At 45.0% G+C, this 22,941-nt stretch overlaps 1 protein-coding gene across 1 annotated transcript in view; it reads right to left on the reverse strand.

The window, feature by feature from the left end:
• Positions 1 to 22,941, reverse strand: part of LOC149442005 (nuclear pore complex protein Nup133-like) — a 227,330-nt gene that overhangs the window by 25,562 nt on the left and 178,827 nt on the right. Inside the window, exon 9 of the mRNA XM_089656648.1 lies at positions 11,615 to 11,679. Within this exon, the coding sequence (XP_089512774.1) occupies positions 11,615 to 11,679 (65 nt within the window). The remainder of the gene's footprint in view (positions 1 to 11,614; positions 11,680 to 22,941) is intronic.

Raw genomic sequence — 22,941 nt, forward strand, 5'->3', positions numbered from 1 at the left:
CTCCAAGATACTTGGGCAGACTTCCAGATCACCAATGTAGCTCACTTATCCAATCCTAACCTATTTTGGGAAACAGGAAAGGCGGTTTTACGTGGTAAAATCATCGCCTTTACATCTGCATATAAGAAAAAGGTCGCTCTAAAATACACAGAAGCTAGTAACCGACTCCGACAGACGCAAAAAAATTTGGCTGACTCCAACACACATGAACACAGGAAAGCTTGGCTAGAGGCAAAACACCAATTCGAAACATGGGCAACAGCACAAGAATCCATGCACCAATCACATCTCGACTTACAGTATCATAAATTTGGCAACAAGCCGGGCAGACTCCTGGCTCGCTTGTGCCGTAAACAGTTTACTCCTACACAATTCACCTCCCTCAAAGACTCTCAGGGTATATTGAAACACTCCCCTGAAGAAATTGTTTCCATATTGGAAAGTTTCTACACTAAACTATATGGCCCCGACCCTATTGACCAATCAAAGGCTTTGTCTTTTCTAGACGGCATTGCTCTTCCTCAAATTGATCCCGTAGCACTCCAATCTCCTAATGCTCCTACAGTCAGGTCCATAAATATTGGGACATCGACACAATTCTAACATTTTTGGCTCTATACACCACCACAATGAATTTGAAATGAAACGAACAAGATGATGTGCTTTAACTGCAGACTGTCAGCTTTAATTTGAGGGCATTTACATCCAAATCAGGTGAACGGTGTAGGAATTACAACAGTTTGCATATGTGCCTCCCACTTGTTAAGGGACCAAAAGTAATGGGACAATTGGCTTCTCAGCTGTTCCATGGCCAGGTGTGTGTTATCCCCTCAATATCCCAATTACAATGAGCAGATAAAAGGTCCAGAGAGTTCATTTCAAGTGTGCTATTTGCATTTGGAATCTGTTGCTGTCAACTCTCAAGATGAGATGCAAAGAGCTGTCACTATCAGTGAAGCAAGCCATCGTTAGGCTGAAAAAACAAAAGAAACCCATCAGAGAGATAGCAAAAACATTAGGCATGGCCAAAACAACTGTTTGGAACATTCTTAAAAAGAAGGAACGCACCAGTGAGCTCAGCAACACCAAAAGACTCAGAAAACCACGGAAAACAACTGTGGTGGATGACCGAAGAATTCTTTCCCTGGTGAAGAAAACACCTTTCACAACAGTTGGCCAGATCAAAAACACTCTCCAGGAGGTAGGTGTATGTGTGTCAAAGTCAACAATCAAGAGAAGACTTCACCAGAGTGAATACAGAGGGTTCACCACAAGATGTAAACCATTGGCGAGCCTCAAAAACAGGAAGGCCAGATTAGAGTTTGCCAAACGACATCTAAAAAAGCCTTCACAGTTCTGGAACAACATCCTATGGACAGATGAGACCAAGATCAACTTGTACCCGAGTGATGGGAAGAGAAGAGTATGGAGAAGGAAAGGAACTGCTCATGATCCGTCGCATACCACCTCATCAGTGAAGCATGGTGGTGGTAGTGTCATGGCGTGGGCATGTATGGCTGCCAATGGAACTGGTTCTCTTGTATTTATTGATGATGTGACTGCTGACAGAAGCAGCCGGATGAATTGTGAAGTGTTTCGGGAATATTATCTGCTCATATTCAGCCAAATGCTTCACAACTCATTGGACGCTTCACAGTGCAGATGGACAATGACCCAAAGCAGACTGCAAAAGCAACCAAAGAGTTTAAGGGAAAGAAGTGGAATGTTATGCAATGGCCAAGTCAATCACCTGACCTGAATCCGATTGAGCATTTCACTTGCTGAAGACAAAACTGAAGGGAAAATGCCCCAAGAACAAGCAGGAACTGAAGACCGTTGCAGTAGAGGCCTGGCAGAGCATCACCAGGGATGAAACCCAGCGTCTGGTGATGTCTATGCGTTCCAGACTTCAGGCTGTAATTGACTGCAAAGGATTTGCAACCATATATTTAAAAGGGAAAGTTTGACTTATGATTATTATTCTGTCCCATTACTTTTGCTCCCTTAACAAGTGGGAGGCACATATGCAAACTGTTGTAATTCCTACACCGTTCACCTGATTTGGATGTAAATACCCTCAAATTAAAGCTGACAGTCAGCAGTTAAAGCAAATCTTGTTCATTTCATTTCAAATTCATTGTGGTGGTGTATAGAGCCAAAAATGTTAGAATTGTGTCGATGTCCCAATATTTATGGACCTGACTGTATATCTCAATCCGATATTCAATCCGCTATAAAAATTCTAGCTAATGGTAAAGCCCCTGGCCCAGATGGATACACTTCTGAGTTCTACAAACTCATGGCTACAACCCTTTCTCCTACCCTGCAATCAGTTTACTGCTCTATACAAGAAGGGGGTGCCTATCTTCCGTCTGCCTTTCAGGCACATATAAAATTGATAGCAAAGAAAGACAAAGATCCGTCTGACCCAGGTTCCTATAGGCCGATCTCCCTTCTAAATTTAGATGCCAAAATTCTATCGAAAATTATCGCAAATCATTTAGCTATTATTTTACCTTCCATCATTCATCCCTCTCAAGCGGGCTTCATACAAGGACGCTCTGCTGCCTCAAACATCCGCAAAGTACTAGCAGTGTTAAATCATGCTAAAATCAATCCTCACCTAGATCTAGCGATAATCTCTCTTGATGCTGAAAAGGCCTTCGATAATGTTAACTTTCAGTGGCTGCAGATGGTTTTACATAGATTTGTCTTCTCAGGCCCCTTCACTCATGTAGTCCAAGCTATGTACTCAGCCCCTACAGCACAGGTGGTTGCTGCAGGACACACATCTATCCCTATTAAACTGCATAAAGGAACAAGACAAGGGTGCCCCTTATCCCCCTTGCTCTTCAATTTGGCCCTAGAACCCTTAGCCCGCTTCCTTCTGTTCCACTCACAGCTGCACGGAGTCCACATAGCTCAACAAGATCTACGTTTAGCCTTGTTTGCTGATGACATTTTAATTTTCACTGCCAACCCAACTCATGACCTGCCTTATATACAGGATATTTTCACAGCCTTCAGGCACTGTTCGGGTCTTCGTATTAACTTCACGAAAAGCGAAGTCCTTCCCTTATTCCATGCACGCACTCCCTCATGGGCTCATAATTCTCATTTCAAAATTGCCCCTCATCATATTACATACTTAGGAATCAAAATTGGAAAACTTGCCTCTTCTCTCTACTCGCTCAATTTTTCACCAACAATTCAAAAAATTATAGGCGAACTAGAGGTATGGAAAGAGTTACCACTGTCACTTGTAGGGAGAGCCCACCTCTTCAAGATGGTGAGCTTCCCGAAATTGTTATATCCTCTTCAGACCATCCCTCTACTACTTAAGCATACGGACATTCTTAGACTAAACAAAGCGCTCTACATTTATTTGGAAAGGACGTCGGTCACGCATTGACCTGCATAAGCTATATCTGCCTAGATGTGAGGGGGGAATTGGTCTTCCAAATATCAGAGTATATAATCTCTCATGCATCTTAGGGGTGTGTATAGATTGGCTGACCAAATCCTCCAACTATTCTAATCTGCAAATAGAATCTGCCATGGCCCATCCTTTCGATCTTGCAGCCCTTTTACATTCAAACCCTAACTCACTCCCTCCACACTTAAAATATAATCCACTCATCCGTGATACCCTTATCACATGGAGGGAGATTAGACGTAAATTAGGCGTATCCCCATGGGTTTCCCGTTTCCTCCCCATACATCATAATCCTGCTTTTTCTGTCCCTCAACAACACGCAGCTTATGATCTATGGTTGGAAAGGGACCCCAAACTAGTTAGCCAATTATACAATACGGCCTCTGGCTTTCCTTTATCTTTTTCTCAGATTTCAACTTCTTTCAATCTACCTCCTCATCATTTTCTGTATGTTTTGCAAGTTTGTAATTATGTGAACAAGATAACATTGGTTAAATCTAGTCGCTTCCGTTCCTCGTTCATAGATATCTTAGTTAGAAATCGGAAATACAAGATATCCCACATTTATGGACCATTAAACCTACACTATGTGCACCCTCTAGAGGCCTCCACTCCTACTTCTCCTTGGATCAGAGACTTTGACAATACACTCTCAATGGATCAAATCCTCACTGGTTTCAACAATACCTGTGCCTTCAACTCCAATGAGTTCTGGCGGGAGCAACAATTAAAGTTAATGCACCATGCCTATATGCCATGCCTATATGTCCGTGGGAATCCCTCGGTCTCTACCTGCCCTTTGTGTGGACATTATAAACCTTCGCTAAAACACAGATTTTGGGATTGCCAACTAATATCTACTTTTTGGTCCGAACTACTCAGCTATATCGCCTTCATCACTTCTCTACAACTACCAAGGGACCCTTTACCTCTTCTCTTCGGCAACTTGGTATCGGTCTCCACAGGGGCTCATCCACTTCAGCTTGCCATTCTCCGAGCCACAAAACCGTGGCTGTCCTCTTGCCTGATGGTCGCGAGGAGAGCCATATTGAAAAAGTGGGTCTCCAACAGTCCTCCTAATATCTCGGATGTCAAGTCAGCTCTTAATGCACTTCTTCATCTGGACCAGCTTAACTTCCTCACCTCATCCCTCCAGCACAGTGAGGATCAATATAATCGAAAATGGAGACTCTATGTTCAAAAATCCTTTCCAACCACAGAGCATCAGTTTTTCCTTCATGGCTCTTCTGTGATGCCCCAATCTGGAAACATGATCCAGTAAACCCGGACTTATTGTCTTGATTTATGAGGATTTAAGGTGTGCATGACTATATCTAAAACATTTACAATACTCGTTTGTTGCTGCTCTCACACCACTTCTAGCCAACCAAGCCACATTTCCTTTCATCTACTTCCTTTACCATTTTCTTTATACTTCATCGCACATTCTTTTATAACTTCTCCCCCCACCCTTAATCAGCGAGGACTCACAACACGTATATCACTTTTTGATACAGGGAGTCGCCTCTAGCTCTATTTTTCTCTCAAACCACAGTGCTTGGCTCATTACCAAATATTCTTAACGACTTCTTGGGAGGGGATCCTCTGGCCCGTTCCAACATCATTTTCCCACCTCTCTTTTTTTTTTCTTTTTCTCCATCTTTTCTCCATACTAGCTTCCTTCTCAACTTTTTTCTCCTTCTGAATAGATCTACCTATCTCCCTGATCCTCCTTCTTTGATTATCTCCTCTACATACGCTTCTCTCCTACTTCAACATTCACGTCTTACGCATGAGAACTGACAGACTCTAAGCACCCCAGTTCTCATTCAAAGTTCAGTGGTATGTCCTGACCTTCTTATTTTGGATATATATCATAGCTCACCATTACACATTCCCTACACACTATACTGACTTACAATGCCTCCCCTCTTTTGTCTCATTTGCCTTCAGAGTTTCTGTTCAGAGGTTCTAACTGCTGACATATCGTGAATCTTTCTGATCAGTTTTCTATGCAAAATTTTGTATTGCTCATATTGGTCAATCTATCAGTACTGTTAAAAAAAAAAAAAAAAAAAAAAAAAGTTACTTTGTTGCCAAGAAGCATCCTTGGAGTGTTTCATCCGCTGAGTTTATGTAAATTGAAAAATTCAAATAAAGCTTTGTTTAAAAAAAAAAAAAAAATAAAAGATCGTGAGCGGAGACTGAACAGAAAGTAAATTGGGCAGGAGAACTAAAAAAAATGAAGACTAAGTGGTGTAGCTATAGGTTTTGTAGAGTGTGATGCTCAGTTAAGATGGTCTATGGGGAGGTAATAGATACAATTGGTAGAGGTTGGACGGTGAGGTTTGATTGCGAAATATCATGGCTCTTAACTGATAGAGTGAGACAAGCCTTTTTTTTCAACATGAAGGGAATTGAAAACAGGGTAGATGATGTGGAGAAATAAAATCTGGAATTTTGAAACCACATAGGCCACCTAGGCATGGTACAGATGGAATAAATAGCATGTAGGCAAAACCAATACAGAACACAGTACAAGAACACATTTTTAAAAGCTGGAGGATGTTTGGCATATCCCTGTACTGTGGGGTTCAGAAACAGGACCTCAGAATGACAATTGTGTGGAGACAGCAATCCAAAGTTGCATTCTAGAACTTATAGAGAGTTCTCACCCCTATCCGCCTCACAAGGGGTCCGATACTATGGAGACAAACTGGTACAGCATGTAATAATGGTTATTATATTATACAAACGTCAGATAAGGCTTAATGCAAGTCATGCCTCACCTACTGCAAATCCACTATGTATATGGCAGTCTATTGTAAGTAGATGAATAAGTAACGATATACAGTCAGGTCCATAAACATTGGGACATCAACACAATTCTAACATTTTTGGCTCTATACACCACCACAATGGATTTGAAATGAAACAAACAAGATGTGCTTTAACTGCAGACTGTCAGCTTTAATTTGAGGGTATTTACATCCAAATCAGGTGAACGGTGTAGGAATTACAACAGTTTGCATATGTGCCTCCCACTTGTTAAGGGATCAAAAGTAATGGGATAGAATAATAATCATAAATCAAACTTTCACTTTTTAATACTTGGTTGCAAATCCTTTGCAGTCAATTACAGCCTGAAGTGATCCTGGCTCACATGGGGGTTTAGAGCACTCCCTTCCACCTACAAGGAGGGGGGTCAGGTGGTAAAAGTAGTATTTAGCTCAGTAGTATTCATGGCTTGTTCTAGGGCACCCACACAAAAGAGCAAAGCAGAAGGTAATTGTTGTAACTCCTCAGGCAAAATACGGACCTGAAATACAGGATTGTGTTGGTTGTTCATGGTCTTAGTCCAAGCTTTCGGTCATCCAAATCTTTAAAGGGAGGAACATCTTCTATAGGCACATTAAGATGCTAACACTGAGATGGCAGGGTCTACTACTAGAACAGTCCATTTTTTTTGCAAAATATTTTAGTTTAACACTGAATAAATGAATAATTTCCAAAAACACTCCTGGTTTCCCGATAGTTTTAATGCACTGTATAGACGCATACTATTTAGGATACACCGTGTACAGTAAGTAATGGAGATATTATGTCTCATACTTGCTGTGTGGCTATATTAATAAAGAAAGAGGGTGACCCTGCCTTACATTAACATGTAGCTGGCCCCAATAAAAGGGTTCAAGCTTTGCCCATTTAGGTGGGCATACTCTCGACAGTGTCTTTTGGGTCCAGTTTCCACACGGATGCCAAAAGCATTACATTTTATAATATTTTTGTGTAAGAAGTGAAGAGTTGATTTAAGAACGCAAAGTAAATGATTAAACCAGTTCAATTATGAGTGCTTTCTCCATAAGGAAGAAGTAATCCATCAGTTTAGGACGTGGACAAAAAAAACAAAAAAAAAAAAACTGAGGACTCTCAGAGCATGATAGGGTTATAGGGAATGCCTAGGGGGTACGTTCTCAAAAGCTTTGCTAGTGTCTAATCACCTGAAGGTACCAGGGTAAATAAATATCAAGCCTGTGTTCCATACTAAAATGATTTAGATGGTGCTGTGCTTGAATGTTTGGATAACCAATTGAGCTTCACCTTATGTGTACCAGTGCACTGGGCTTGCATTACTAACCTCTTTATATTAAATGCATTCACAGTAATTGGAGCATGGGTCATACAATATGGAATACATACAATATGGAATACATGCTGCTTAGTAGTTTGAGCTTTATACAATTCACTAATATACAATTCACTAATATATATTTCTTTTACAAAATATTTGAGGTTTTCAAATAGAAATACAGCACTAGATCACAGTTCAAAAATAATATACAAAAGAATAATGGAAAAATAAAATCATACTGTAATACAAACAATACAATATGGGCTAATGGGATATAAATAGCGAGAGCAGTGCAACACAAAATGGTTACTGGTACAGTAAGGGCCAAATAGGCCATACAGCCAAGCTTCAAACTTATTGCGATATAGAGGAGTAATTTAGAGCATAAATCTAATGATAACTCTTTATAGCAATACTACACGCTTCTGGGGATGTGGTGAACCTACCATACATAACTTAGTAGTTGTAGGGTATTGCAATTTGATATATGTATCAAAATATATAGAATATGTATAGAAAATGGAAATTAACCCTTTCGCTGCCATAATCGTTTTTGCATATTTTGCACATTTAAAAACTCATTTTAGGCCTGAAGATTACACAAAACCCAAAATATTAAATATTTTCTGAAAGCAGAAACTCTAGAGAATAAATTAGTGATAGTTCCAAATATTTATGTCACACAATATTATTGCAAAGGTCTAGGAAATTCAAAATATCAGTGGAAAGCACACTAGAAAATAAGTGAATTGTATGGCAAACAAATTCAATACTTTACCTACATTTTTGGTAAAGTATAAATAGATACCCAACATGCCAAACCTTAAATTTGTGTGAGCCTATGAAATGGCGACAAACTTCAATACCTTACATTTTCTATAAGCAACGCTTCAAAAGCCCCTACAGGTCATCAGTTTAGTATTACGGAGGAGTTCTTGTGCTAGAATTTTTATCACTCCGGCATGAGTGGCGATATGTAACATGTAATACAATAAACATTTTCACAGGTATGCACCTTGATGTGTGCGTTTACGTTCATACGTGTATATGTGGGGGGGGGATGTTATGTACTTGGGTTTAACTATATTGTTTTGCAATAAAGAAAAAAAATTTCTCTCCTATCTCCTGGCACCCACCATGGCATTCCCTGTGCCTGCAGATGGGCAGGTGGGGCCCAGATACATGACAGGAGTGTGGGTGGAGAGCACACAAGGACCTGGGGCAGTGGAAGTGATCATGCGGCAGCAAAGCTGCCCAACTGCTTCCACCTGACAGGCAGGAGTCTGCTTGTCCGTTTTAGACAGAATCCTGATGCCGCCCTCACCCCCTCGCAGACAGATCCGTACGATGTATGATGTATTTATGACACGCATTATGGGCTTTTTTAGAGTTACACCCAAACACATTCTGCTACTTCTTCCAAAGATGGGGATGCCATATGTGTGAAGTGTTTTTGCAGTCTAGCCACTGTGGGGCCCAAAATCCAAGGAGCATCTTTAAGCTTTCAAAATGCATAAATGACTTACCACATTTCCTGACAACCTATCACATTTCTCACCAGGATTTTCAGCACTGGGGTGCTTGCCTGTTGCAGTTCAGTAGGACATTCAATGCTTGGTGACAGTACTTTTGACTCTTAACAGGGAGCACTTCATCCTCTGAATCAGAGGTGGCTGTTAACAATATTTTATTGTTGTTTTCCTTCAAATCTGAATCTAACTGTGAGGTCTCATCAATGCTCTCATCAGTCATACACTGGACATTTTTGGCAGTGATTGCACTGGTACCTGATGACACACCGATACTGGCTGGCAATCAGGACACCAGTTCCAGCAGAAATGGTACTAGATGATTCTGTACTGCTGTAGCTGGCAATCTGCTTATTGATGCTGGCTTACACTGGCCCTGAAGAAACTGTACTCATGTGCTGGCGATCAGGACACTGGCATTGGTGTGGCTAGTGATCAGGACAATGTTGCGGGCTTCACTGGCATGCCTAGCAACCAGGAACACTTGCTGGTTGCACTGGAACAGTAGTGACTAGCGATCATGAACTTTATTGCTGACTGCACTGGCTCTGGTGACACTGTACTGGTGTGGCAGCAATCAGCACATCGTGACTGCACTGTAAGCATGCATTCACATCTGAGCAGAGTATTCCTGGTGATTGTGAATTTTTTCCTAGGTGTTTTTGCACTTGTACCAAGCTTCTGGAGTTTTTTTTCTGGGCTGGACAAGTGGTAAGAGACTATTTAAAAAATGTGTGAAAAATGGAAAATTGAATGACAGATACCGTATTTTTCGCTCCATAAGACACACTTTTTTCCCCCCAAAAAAGGGGGGAAAATGTCAGTGCGTCTTATGGAGCGAATATAAAGCGGCCGGTCCGGTATTTCTGCCGCCACCATGTCAGAATACCGGGCCGGCCGCTCAGCTGTTCTCTCCTGCAGGGCCTTACCTGTTCCTCGCTCCAGCGCTGCACAGTCTTCTCGCGCTGGCTTCTGTGACAGCCGGGTGCCCACTGCGCATGTGCTGCACTTTGTGAATGATCTGGTGTCTTCTGGGACACATGACAGGTCCCAGAAGGCGCCTGGCCATTCACAAAGCGCAGCGCTTCTCGCGCATGCGCAGTGGGCACCCGGCCGTCACAGAAGCCGGCCTGGGAAGAAGAGAGAAGGACAACTCCGCGGAAGTGGGAGCGGGTACCTGTCAAATTCAGGTACCCGCTCCCCCTCCCTCCCCAAAGGTCTGCAGTCTCTGGTCATCCCCTGCACTGTGTCCGCAGTCTCTGGTCATCCCCTGCACTGTGTCCGCAGTCTCTGGTCATCCCCTGCACTGTGTCCGCAGTCTCTGGTCATCCCCTGCACTGTGTCCGCAGTCTCTGGTCATCCCCTGCACTGTGTCCGCAGTCTCTGGTCATCCCCTGCACTGTGTCCGCAGTCTCTGGTCATCCCCTGCACTGTGTCCGCAGTCTCTGGTCATCCCCTGCACTGTGTCCGCAGTCTCTTGTCATCCCCTGCACTGTGTCCGCAGTCTCTGGTCATCTCCTGTACCGTGTCCGCAGTCTCTGGTCATCTCCTGTACCGTGTCCGCAGTCTCTGGTCATCTCCTGCACTGTGTCCGCAGTCTCTGGTCATCCCCTGTACTGTGTCTGCAGTCCATTGGTTCAGAATATTTTTTTTTCTTGTTTTTCGCCTCTAAAACCTAGGTGCGTCTTATGGTCAGGTGCGTCTTATGGAGCGAAAAATACGGTACTTATCGTAATTTTCCTTTCCTGACGACCTCCATGTCAGCACAGTTGGGTAAGGGCCCCGCCACCCCATGCTTCCAGGACCCAACTCATAAATGTGAGCCCACCCGCAACCTCGGCATTCTGTAAATAGTCCTACCAAGCTGGGTGGGAATTGTGCTGACATGGAGCTGGTCAGGAAAGGAAAATTACGGTAAGTATCTGTTATTCAATTCCCGTTTTCCTCAAGGCTCCATGTCAGCACAGCTGGGAACTAACTAGCCACACAGGGGAGGGATAATGCTACCCACTCCTCCATTCTGACTAAAAGCACTTTTCAAAAAATACCCCATCACACGCAAGAGAAAAAAAAACTTTATTTGCTCGCACATAATTGAACTATGGAAGCCTGCAGAACTTCCCCTAAGCTCTGGGATAATTCTCTTGAAAAGTGCAACTTCCCTTGCAAAGTGAAATATACTTGCCTTAAAAAAAAAAAAAAAAAAAAAAAAAAAATCAAGGAACAAGGTCACCAGCTTTGACCAGCCAGTAAGGAAAAAAATCCCGGGAAAAGTCGATGGGCTGCACTATATGCTTTACCATAAATTAATAGTTGGGTACCTAGATGGTATAATTTTTACAGTGAGAAAAAGTAGCGGGAACTACTATTTTTACTTTCTCCCCCAAGGGTAGTAACGCACAAGGATATCCTGGTCACTAAGCTTAATGCATGTATAATGTACATAAACAGCATAGGCCCAGGTGAACCATAAAAGTAAACATTTACATCCCAAATCCTCAAAAATGTGATACTTGCGTGTTTTTCTTTACAGATTTGCACAGTATTTCTTGCTTCAGTTCTTCTAAATTCACTCCATCATCCTTTAAAAACACAAAAGTTGATAGCATAAATAAAGTAGAACGTCCCTAAAAAATTGCTAACTGGAAATCCTATATTAATGTCTCATCTGCAATAAATACTTAGTGCCTACATGTTAGCAAGTTTCTTTAGATTGTCAACTGAGCTGCGAAGCTCAGTTCACAATCTTGGCATGCTTTGATGCAGACATGAAATGTATGTGAAACACAACAAAGAACTTCTCCTATTTGGCCTGCTATATGTACACACCATTGAAAACAAACATTTTTTTATATCTGTTCAACAGCTTCCCATCTGTGATAGATATTTTGGGCCTACAACAATTTTAATATTATTGTGAACTTATGATAGGGGTCTCAAATCCTGTAACTTATTTACCATCTGTTGCATCACCTCAACACCCCCCTTAGGTGGTTTCCTGTAGAGGTTTATGATGGTAGGGCCATCCAGCTGAATAAGCCCTGGAGTCATCATTTCTAACACCTCCTAGGGAGTATTGTCATAGATTTTCCTGTGGGAACTGGGTTTTCAAAGGAGGTATGCTTTGCTGGACATTAGCCCATCCTAAATTCCATCTGATGAACTACAGTTGGCCAATGTCTTTCACAAATCACAGAGCCCCCCTTTGAACAGAAATGGGAAAATACTAGAACCTATTGAAGGGCGTGACTACCTGGAATGGAGGGGGTATAAAGTATGCCATTGCTCACATTTCTGCCTCTTTGGAAGACCAGTCATCAGGATGTCTGCATAGAACAAAGTGAATAAGTGCGGCAGGAAAACCGCCAAACACATCTGCCCTATAGCAGTAATACTTCTACAGGGTGGCATGGGTGCGCAAAATCACATATATATATTTACGTGATTCACACGTCAGCTGTGATCATCAAATTTAGGCCAGTGATGTTCGGCCTAAATTGGATGATCAATGCATGACCCATCAGGGATCTTCCTTTACCTGTACAAGTACAAGAAATGAGGCAATCTTCTCTCTCTGGGAACATTCCGTCCGAGAGAGAGAGAGAACAAAGACGCAGTAAGGTAAATCAACACACACACACACACACACACACTACTTTTTAGGACACATTTAACCCCTTGATGCCCCCCCCCCCCCCCCTTAACCCCTTCACTGCCCTGACACCAGTGTCATTAGTACCGTGTACAGATTTTTTTACTGTTCACTGTACTAGTGTCACCAGCAATTTCAGCTAGCGTTCGCATCACTTAGTTTCCCTCCCAGATAGCATCAGATTGCCTGCCATTATGCCAGTAATCACATTTAACCCCTTGATTGCCAGGAACACGCTAATACACAATAAACCTCTATTGCTAGTATAGTGTATGAACGGATCAATATCTTTGATCAGATCATCACTATACCAGCATTCACATTAGTAAAGTGTCCCCAAAAACGCAGTGTTAGGGGGATCAGCACCGGCACCTGCGTTTAGCACCTACGCTTACCTCCCCCCAGTAAATGCAGTGTCAGTAGATCACGGTCACTTGATATATTGCACACAAAACTGCACTGTTCACAGAATCAGGCCTGATCTTTGTTAAATTAATTTTTTTGTAGCAGTTCAGGCAGTCCCCGACAACCAGGTGCTCTTTTTCCTGTGAGTCACACCAGGTACCTATAAATTTAGTGTCCAAAATGTCCAACGAAAGGTACTCTAGTGAAGAGGCCTACAGGATTCTGAGCATGTCAGGTGAGAGCAAAGGGGAGGTCTCACTAATAGAATCTGCCTCAGAATACAAACCTGTAGATAACAGAGGCACCCTAACACATAGCTCAGATGATGGAGTAGAGGTGCATGCTAAGGTCAGGCGTACCCGACCCTGTTCCCAGGTTGCCGAGATGATACAATCGCATGAGGATTCTCATATGCAGTAGAGTGCCAGTACTAGTGCCGCTCTACCTTTTGGTAAACTGGTGAGCACCATCAGCCTAGTACATCCTGGCACTGTAGTATCACTTGGTGACGTGGCGAGTCCCATAAGTGCAGTACAAGCTGGTGTGGAGGCTAGCACAAGTAGTGTCCTGCAGCCACCAAGAATTCAAACACAGGCCCGTAGAGCCCCTAGTGTCCTTCCAGATGTGCCTGCAAATCCTGATTGGCAGCCCACAAATACTGCAGCACCCGTACTCCCCCCCCCCCCCCCCCCCATTCACTGCCCAACCCGAAATTCAGGTGGAAACAGCAAATTTAACTACTCCTTTATTTTTTGGAATGGTTTTTCACAAAAGATCTGTAGGCATTGATTGTGGATCAAATCTATGTATATGCCCAACAGTTTATCGCAGCCAACCCAGATTCAAACCTTGCCAGACCATTTGAATGGAAACCTATTACGGTTTCCGAATTTAAAGGTTTTTTTGGGCTAACCCTCAACATTACTAAAAAAAATTATTTGCAGTTGTATTGGACCACAGACCCGATTCATAATATGCCCATGGCATAGATATGAGAATTTAATGTGTTTTATGCATTTCAATAACACACTGTCGTTCTCAGGGTGACCCTGAATTTGACCGGCACCACAAACCGGCCCCTCGAAAATCACTTTAACCAAAAATGTGCAGATGTTTATATTCCCTAGCAAAACATCTCTATTGATGAGTCCCTCATTAGTTTTTCTGGCCACCTTTCATTCATTTTCTCCCCAGTAAGCGTGCCAGATATGGGGTCAAGATGTATAAGACCTGTGAGAGAGCAACAGGGTATACATACAAGTTTTGGATTTACAAGGGAAAAGATAGTCATGTGGAGCCCCCGGATGTCCAGACTACATGGGGAGCAGAGACAAGATAGTTTGTGACTTTTTGCCATCCTTTTAAACACGCTTGTCAGTTCCACGGGTCCCCAGCTAAAGGCATGGTATTAAACGTGGTAGATGGATACAGTGCCAGAGTACCCGTCCCCCCATCAATTCCAGAGTTCCCCAGCTAATAGCGAGGTGAAAATGGGCAAGCAAGGATCAGTGCCTGGAAGAGCTCAGGCCTGCCAATGGCGGGTGAGCGGCAACTTGGGTTGGATAGCCTGCTAACAGCAGGCGGCCATATAGCACTGCGAATGGAAATTCCTGTCTTTCCCTGGTGCTAGTGGGTGACTGGAGCATAATGCTGTGCTCCAGGCTGCCGCTCCCTGGTCCTAAGCGGTCTCTGGCGCACTGTGCATGCGAGAGTCCACTTCGTAACAAGGCTTGGCTTTGCGCGTGCACAGTGCGGCAAGATAGCGGCGTTCACACATGCGCGTGGGCATTTACGGGGTCTGGCGCATGCCCAGTACGTCATAGCTTTAACGGCAAATTTAAACTTTGGGAAATCCTATGGGCTGAATGCTTCCCCAAGCGCTGTGGTCCACTGTGAAGGTCAGTACCTGCTCCCTCCTGCCCCCCCCTGGTGGTCTGCTGGGATTCTGCATGTTTTTTTTTTGTTTTTTTTTTTACAGCTTGGTTGCCTTCACAGCTGACCTGGCATGGATGTGTCACCGCCTCTTGTGGCCAGCCCCTGAGCAGTAGGTATGGAAAGGCAGCTTTATCCCCTTGATCCCCCACTGGCACTTTTCCGTGGCTTAACTGTCCCCTGTTCTGTGTCTTTTTTTCTCTCTCAGCCCTTCTAGGTCTGATCGCCACTATATGGCACACGATGATGGAAGTGCTTCCAGGTCTCAGTGCCATCACTCGTCCTGTAAATCTAGAAGCCACAGGTCTCCTTACAGCTACAGGCATCATAGGAGAAGCTCTCATTCCTTCTACTGGCATCACATTAAGGGGCACTATGGCCACTCCAATAGTAGGGGTGCGAATCGCAGGTTTCTGACGACAGGTCACAACGTGACTCCTGTTTTGCACGGGTGACCGGCGAGAAAGAAAGTGCCAACAGGTAGAGGCTTTGGTCAGATGGGTCGTTCAAGAGTCCCTGAAAGAAATTGGGACTAGTCACACCCGCAGCCTATCGGTTGGGGTGTGTTCCACTCCCAAAGATCCCCAAGAGGGATTGTAGCTTTTACAACCTAGCCACCTATCAGCTGGAGCCTCAGACAGTGAGGCGGAGATTGAAGATCAGTGTGTGGGCTTCAACTTCGCTTTGGTCTTGCCTTTACTGAAAGCAGTTAGAGAGGCTCTGAAGTGGGTAGAAGACGTGGAGTCTCCCTCTAAACACAGGAAATTCTTGAAACATCTAAAGAAGGATAATCCAAACTTTTAGTTCCTGGAGGAACTTGGGGAAATATTCACAGAGGAGTGGAGCAATGTCGATAAAAGGGACTCCTTGCTGAACAAAGCAGCCAAGCTTTATCAAATCAGAGGAAGTCAAACATTTAGAATCGGCCCCTCTAATGGATGAGGCCTTGTTGAGGCAAGCCAAGCATGTTATTCTCCCTCTCGAGGATTCGGTGTCTTTCAAGAACCTGGCAAGCAGAATCGATTCCGATCTCAAACGAATCTACAATATGGCAGAGATGGCTTGCGAGCTGGCGCTTGCCTTAGCATCCTTATCTAAAGCTATCGAAGTGTGGTCGGATAACATGGATGTGGCCCTCAGAGGAGTTCCGGAAGAATTGGCCAGCAATTCAGCTATCCGGGAGCTGAGGTTGGCATCTACCTTTCTAGGGCAGGCCTCAATTTACCTTACCAGTCTGCTGGCTCGGGTTATGGTGTCCTCGGCGACAGCCAAGCGTGGATTGTGGCTTCGGCCCTGGTTGGCCGATCCGTCCTCTAAGCAAGCATGGTGCAAAATCCCCTTTGAGGGTTCCTCCCCATTTGGGAACAAAGTGGACAGTGCTATAGCCCGGGTTACAGGCGGGAAGTCTGGTTTCCTGCCCCAGGATGAGCGTCTATTAGGCCAAAAGAAAGCTCAGCCCAGAAGTCAAGGCCTGGAACAAGCCAGGGACACGCGCCTCTACAAGCCACGCCGCAAATTCAGGAGAAGCTGGTCATCTTTTCAGAAATCATCCAAGGGCTCGACCTCTGGAGGTCGTGAGGCCACAAAGTCCTTCTGAGATTGGGCTCACTTAGGCATGCCAGGTGGGGGCACGCCTTTCGGCATGTCTGGGCGGCTTCAATCTGGGCCTTCAGCATGGTATCTTTAGGGCATTCAAGAGCCCTCCTCATCTCACGTTCACCCCTACAGCTCTTTCACATTCCAAAGAAAGGAGGGAAATCCTGCTGTCCTACGTGGACTCCCTGCTAGCGCAGGGCGCTATTGTGCCGGCAAATAATTTCAGGGAATGTACTCATCCCTCTTTTTGATCCAGAAAGAAACAGGGCCTGAAGGCTCGTCATAGATGTCACCCATCTAAACTCCTTTAACAAGAAGTCAAAATTCAAGATGGAGAAGCTGTTCACAATTCAATAAGCAATTCAAGCGGGCAACTGGCTCCTGTATATAGATCTGAAGGATGCCTACTTTCTTGTGCCCATTGCAAGAGATTTTCAGATTCCTACGGTTTGCTGTGAACCAACGGCATCTCCAGTTCATGTGTCTCCCCCTTGGGCTTTCGATGTCGCCTCGTGTGTTTTCAAAAGTCTTGTTGGCGGCCGTGGCCTTGATCAGAACCAGAAGCATTTGCCTGCCCCACTACCTAGACAACCTGCTCCTACTATCCCAGGACAGAGAACAGCTACCACAGCACAGGGCCCACGTCATCTCAGCCCTTCTCAAGTTCGGGTGGTTGCTGAATGGGGAAAAGAGTCAGTTGGAGCCTATGCAGTCACTAATATTCCTTGGGGCTCATTTCGACATAATCAGCACCACCATCTCCCTGCCCATGGAGAAGAGTCCGGTGAATACTACCTGCCCTGTCTTCCTCGCACCTTCAGGCCTTCCAATGCCTGAATATCACTGGCACCATGGTGTCCAAAGCACCAATTGTGAAGTGGGCACAGTGGAGAATGCGAACCTTCCAGAAGGGCTTTCTTCAACAGTTAAATCAGGCAGCATGGGCCAGGTCATTTACATATCTCCGTCCATGAAGGACAGCCTTCCTTGGTGACTGCAGCAAAAGAATGCTCAACTGCCATTTCATTGCCCCCATTTTCTGTGTCACAATCACTACGAATACCAACAACTCCAGATGTGGTTCTCTCGACCAGTCAGAGATAGCACGGGTGTGGTCTGGTCCTGACCTAAGATGGCTGCCTGATCCCAGAGCTCCAGGGCCTCACGGTTCTGCTTCTGCTCCACAGACGGCTTCTCACTGCTCCAGGATGGGCAAAAGATAGCGGAACTCCTCCACATCCCGGTCACATTGTCCTAGGGACCAAGGCACGCAGCTGGGGAGAAACATACGAGATATTCTGGACCCAGCACAGGGACAATATGGGGCCGTCCCAGCTCTCCTCACAGGCCCCTCCTCAGCAGAAGCCAGATAGCAGAGATAGCCCTCCCAGCCATCCTGCACTAACAGCCAGTGATCACTACTGCAGCACAGCCTGTGACCATCCCTGCTCTGCAGTACCAGCAAATTCCAGCTCATCTGCCTGTGAGTATCCCAATCCTCTCCCCTGTGATCCCCTCAGCTCTGCAGCCCATGATTTACCCAGCTCTGCTACCTGTGACCACTTCAACTCTGCATCCCGTGATCACCTGAGCTCTGCATCCCGTGATCACCTGAGCTCTGCATCCCGTGATCACCTGAGCTCTGCATCCCGTGATCACCTGAGCTCTGCATCCCGTGATCACCTGAGCTCTGCATCCCGTGATCACCTGAGCTCTGCATCCCGTGATCACCTGAGCTCTGCATCCCGAGATCACCTGAGCTCTGCAGCCCGAGATCACCTGAGCTCTGCAGCCCGAGATCACCCCAATGTTGCAGCCCGAGATCACCCCAATGTTGCAGCCCGAGATCACCCCAATGTTGCAGCCCGAGATCACCCCAATGTTGCAGCCCGAGATCACCCCAATGTTGCAGCCCGAGATCACCCCAATGTTGCAGCCCGTGATCACCCCAATGTTGCAGCCCGTGATCACCCCAATGTTGCAGCCCGTGATCACCCCAATGTTGCAGCCCGTGATCACCCCAATGTTGCAGCCCGTGATCACCCCAATTCTGCAACCTGTGATCACCCCAATTCAGCAGCCCGTGATCACCCCAATTCAGCAGCCTGTGACCATCTCCATTCTGCAGCCCGTAATCATCTCAGTTCTTCAGCTCGTGACCACCCTAGCTATGCAACCCGTGATCATTCCAGCTCTGCAACCCGTGATCACATCAGCGCAGTAACATGTAGCCGCCCCAGCTATTCAGCCCGTGACCATTCCCGCTCTACAGCTATATCAGATCTCAGGGACAACTTCCAGTCAGTGGCCCTTAGACTTGATAATATTGAACAAGTCACAGCCCGCCACGACGCAGTCTTATGCCAGGTACAGCAAGTGATAGAATCTCATGCCTTACACATCAGGGAATTACAACGCCATATGGGAGATCCTGACATCAGGGGCCGTTGCCACAACCTCAGGGTAAGGGGGAATCCCGAATCTATAGAACCTTCCCGCTAGAAACCGCTATGAGCTAGAAACCGCAATCTTATCTCCTTTCAGGGTGCAGAGGTCAAAATCTTCCAAGATCTTTCCAATATCACTTTCCAGCGTAGAAGAGAACGCCACTCAATACTAGATCTGCTACGATCCAGAGCTATCACATATCAATGGAAAGTTCCGCTTTGCCTCTCCGCAACAGCTCATTACCGCACTGTCAACCTAACAGTACCGGAATTACCACTTGTTGACCTACCAGATTGGTATAGTGATTTTCGCCTTCCCCCAATGAGGCGAGCCACCTCGATGGAAGACTTTCAAGAATCAGGATGCTCAGATCACCGAGCCGCCGGCTCTCCATTCACTCCTCACCACCAACTGGAGGAAGAGCTACTACGAATGGCATCCCCATGACTTCATCAGCCCATCAAAGAGCCCGCCATTCTTCCTAAACCTAAGGCCTCTAATCCTGCTGACTAGCGTTAGCGAGACCAACTTCCATGATCCCCCCCCCCCCGCGGGGTTTTTTCTCTTCACTTTTTTTTTTCTCTCCATGTTCACTTGCTAAGATCCTGGAATAACTCTTAGTTTCACTGGTACCTTGACTCTCCCAGTCTATCTCTTTGAGCAAATATACTCCTGACCTCTTACAGATAGGCCCACTTAAGGATACCTACCATTGGAGGGACTCAACTCTGTAAACTGGCTTCGATATCATCCTACCGACACTTCCACACAGGCTATGAACTTCCCCTGACATAACTTCTATGCTCAACGACCACCCTTCCTCGTCTATCGAAGTTTGGTCTCGACTAGAGCTTTTTGCGCATACTAAGAAATACCATCAGTCATTACTGCAAGCACTATCAAAGATACCCATGATCGCAGAAAAAAGATCATTGACTAGCTCTGGTCACCTGCAATGTACCTATTCATATGCTCATATTGAATGTATTCATGTGCATTAAGATGGTTTTTACAGGTTACACTACAAATGACATTTAAGAGGACGATGTGAATCCCTCCTCAGCCTCTACTCCTAAACAGGCTTCCCCATAGATTGCAACTCCGTTCAACATCCCGCCTTTTTTACGCGATCCCCCGGCTGCTTACTCTCCTATCAACTCAGCTCCATACATCATTAATTCTTAAATCTTAACCACCGCTGGCTCTCTATTAATCCCTCTCTTTTTTACGCTGCCTATATATGCTACCTAGACCATCTTGAGGCTCGGAACCTCACCCCATCACAGGACGTTTTTTTACCACCCCCGCACACGGCACACCTGCCGACCTTCATTGGAATCTCCTATATTTTTGGTGGGATAGTCGGTCTAACCCCACTTCCGGTACTTAACTCCCTTATGCTATCTTTACTCTCTTACTCCTCCGATCCCTTTCTCTTTCTCGCTGCTCCCCCCCTTTCCCCTTTTTTTTTTAATCCTTCTGGCTCCCCCTCTTCTCGGTTCTAAGCTCAATTGTGCTCTCACGCCCCTTTCCCTGGGGCGCATATTGGGCTCCCCCTCGGACAGTGACTACACCTCCCAACAACGGAACTTGAACTTTCTGACTGTAAAATGGTTCCCCACAAAACTGCTCACATAACCCCTTCCCTCAAACTTGTTACCATGAATGCTAAAGGTCTCAATACTCCTGAGAAACACTTGCAACTCCTGACTAGTATGCATTGCATGAAAGCGGATCTCGTTCTACAAGAACCCATTTTTGCTCTAATGCGATACCCAAATGAGAAAATAGACATTTTCCGCAGGTTTACCATGCGACTTCTCCAATCTCTAAATCTAAAGGAGTCTCGATCCTTCTCTCTAAGAATCTGCCACTGACAGTTACCGACATTCTTGCAGATGACCAAGGGTGATATCTCTTCGTGAAAGGTGTGCTACGAAACAAACCAATCACTATAGCAAATATCTACAGCCCCAATACTGGTCAAGTTTCCTTCTTTCATTCAATCTCCCGTTCTCTCTCTTCTTTCCAAAGCGGGATCTTGATTCTCAGAGGAGACTTCAATGTGCCTTTAGAACCCCTTCTAAACACCTTCACGGGCACATCCTACCTGCGTTATAAGAATCTATGCCAAATTAAGCTTAGCCTTCAAGATCTTCTCTTACATGATGCGTGGGCGCATCTTACACCCTAATGAAAAGAAAGTAAAGTCTTTCTCGACTCCCCACAACAGATACTCCCGCCTGGATTATTTTTTCATCACACAGCAAGACCTACCTCTCCTTTCATTGGTCCGCATAGAAATTATGGTGCTTTCCGACTATAACCCAGTCTTGATTGTCCTCAATCTCCCTCAGTTACTCCTATTTGGTGTTTAGACTCTCACTTCCTAACGGATACTGTCCGGGTAGCTTAATTACGCAAATGCCTTTCCGAATACTTCTTAGAAAACGATACTCCGGAAGTCTCACCCCTGACACAATGGGAAGCACATAAATGTGTCAGAGGAAAACTCATTGCAATGGCCTCATCTATTAAGCGAGATAAAAAGGCATACCTAAAGGATTTATTCACTAAACTTAATCTCTTGGAAACCAAACACAAACGTACACTAGCTGGCAATGTTCTTCAGGAACTCTGACACCCGTGCTCTGATCCTTCAGGAAATGGGTTGAGGCCTCCACTGAAGATATACTTTGTCACAAAAACTATTTTACGAACACAAACAAAAGTGGGCACCTTCTGGCCCAAGCGCTAGGCTCTAAAAAGGCAAAGGCAGCGGTCCATCAACTCAGATCCCATAAAGGCAATCTGCTGGAAAACAATGACGATATTGCTTGAGAATTCAAATTGTTCTATTCTGCCCTATACGATCTCCACCCCAAGGAAACTCCCCTTCTCTCTCCATCATCCAGGTCGGCCCTTTTGAATGAGTTCCTAAACAAACACTGCCCCCCCTCCATCAGTTCGTCTATCGCTGAAAAAGTTGACCGCCCCATATCAACCAAAGAATGGGATCTTGCGCTTCAACAACTTAAGCCTGGTAAAAGTCCAGGCCCTGACGGCCTTACGACCACCTACTACAAGACGTTCTCGAACGTCCTCTCTCCCCCTTTTTTGAGTGCCTTCAACTCTATCAGCACCCCTTTCTATGGAAATGTTGACTGCACACATAACAGTTATACCCAAACCAGGAAAAGAAACTACAGAAGCTGCTCACTATCGTCCAATCTCACTACTAAACGTAGACATCAAGATTTTTGCCAAAATATTAGCTTCCTATTTACTTCCCCTCCTCCCATCTCGTCACAAATGACCAAGTCGGCTTAATCCCCAGACGCGAAGCCAGAGACAACACTATCAAAGCTATACTTCACCTTTTGACTACCTCGAACCAACAAGGCTTCTTTCTTTCCTTAGATGCAGAGAAAGCGTTTGACGGGGTCGCATGGGATTATATAGAGCAAGTATTACAGACGATGGGGCTTGGTTCGCGTTTGCTGACCTTTATAATGTCTCTCTACAGCTCTCCTTCGGCAAGAGAGTTAGAGTAAATGCCACACTGTCAGACGCTTGCCAGACAGGGATGGCCACTCTCCCCTATCCTTTTTGTCCTGACGCTGGAACTTTTTTTTCACAGTCTCAGACACAACCATGATATCAAAAGTCTTAGCTCTGCAGGTAAGGAGTATAAATTAGCAGCATTTGCCGATGACATTGTTTTTTTTTTTCTTTATCAGCCCCCCACACTATTCTTCCAGTCCTCCTAGCAGAATTTTGTGACTGCCAATCCTTATCCAACCTCAAAATC

This window comes from Staurois parvus, unplaced genomic scaffold (genome assembly GCF_062004578.1).
Source record: "Staurois parvus isolate SC_StPar_1 unplaced genomic scaffold, SC_StPar_1.0 ptg000925l, whole genome shotgun sequence".
NCBI classification, from domain to species: Eukaryota; Metazoa; Chordata; class Amphibia; order Anura; family Ranidae; genus Staurois; species Staurois parvus.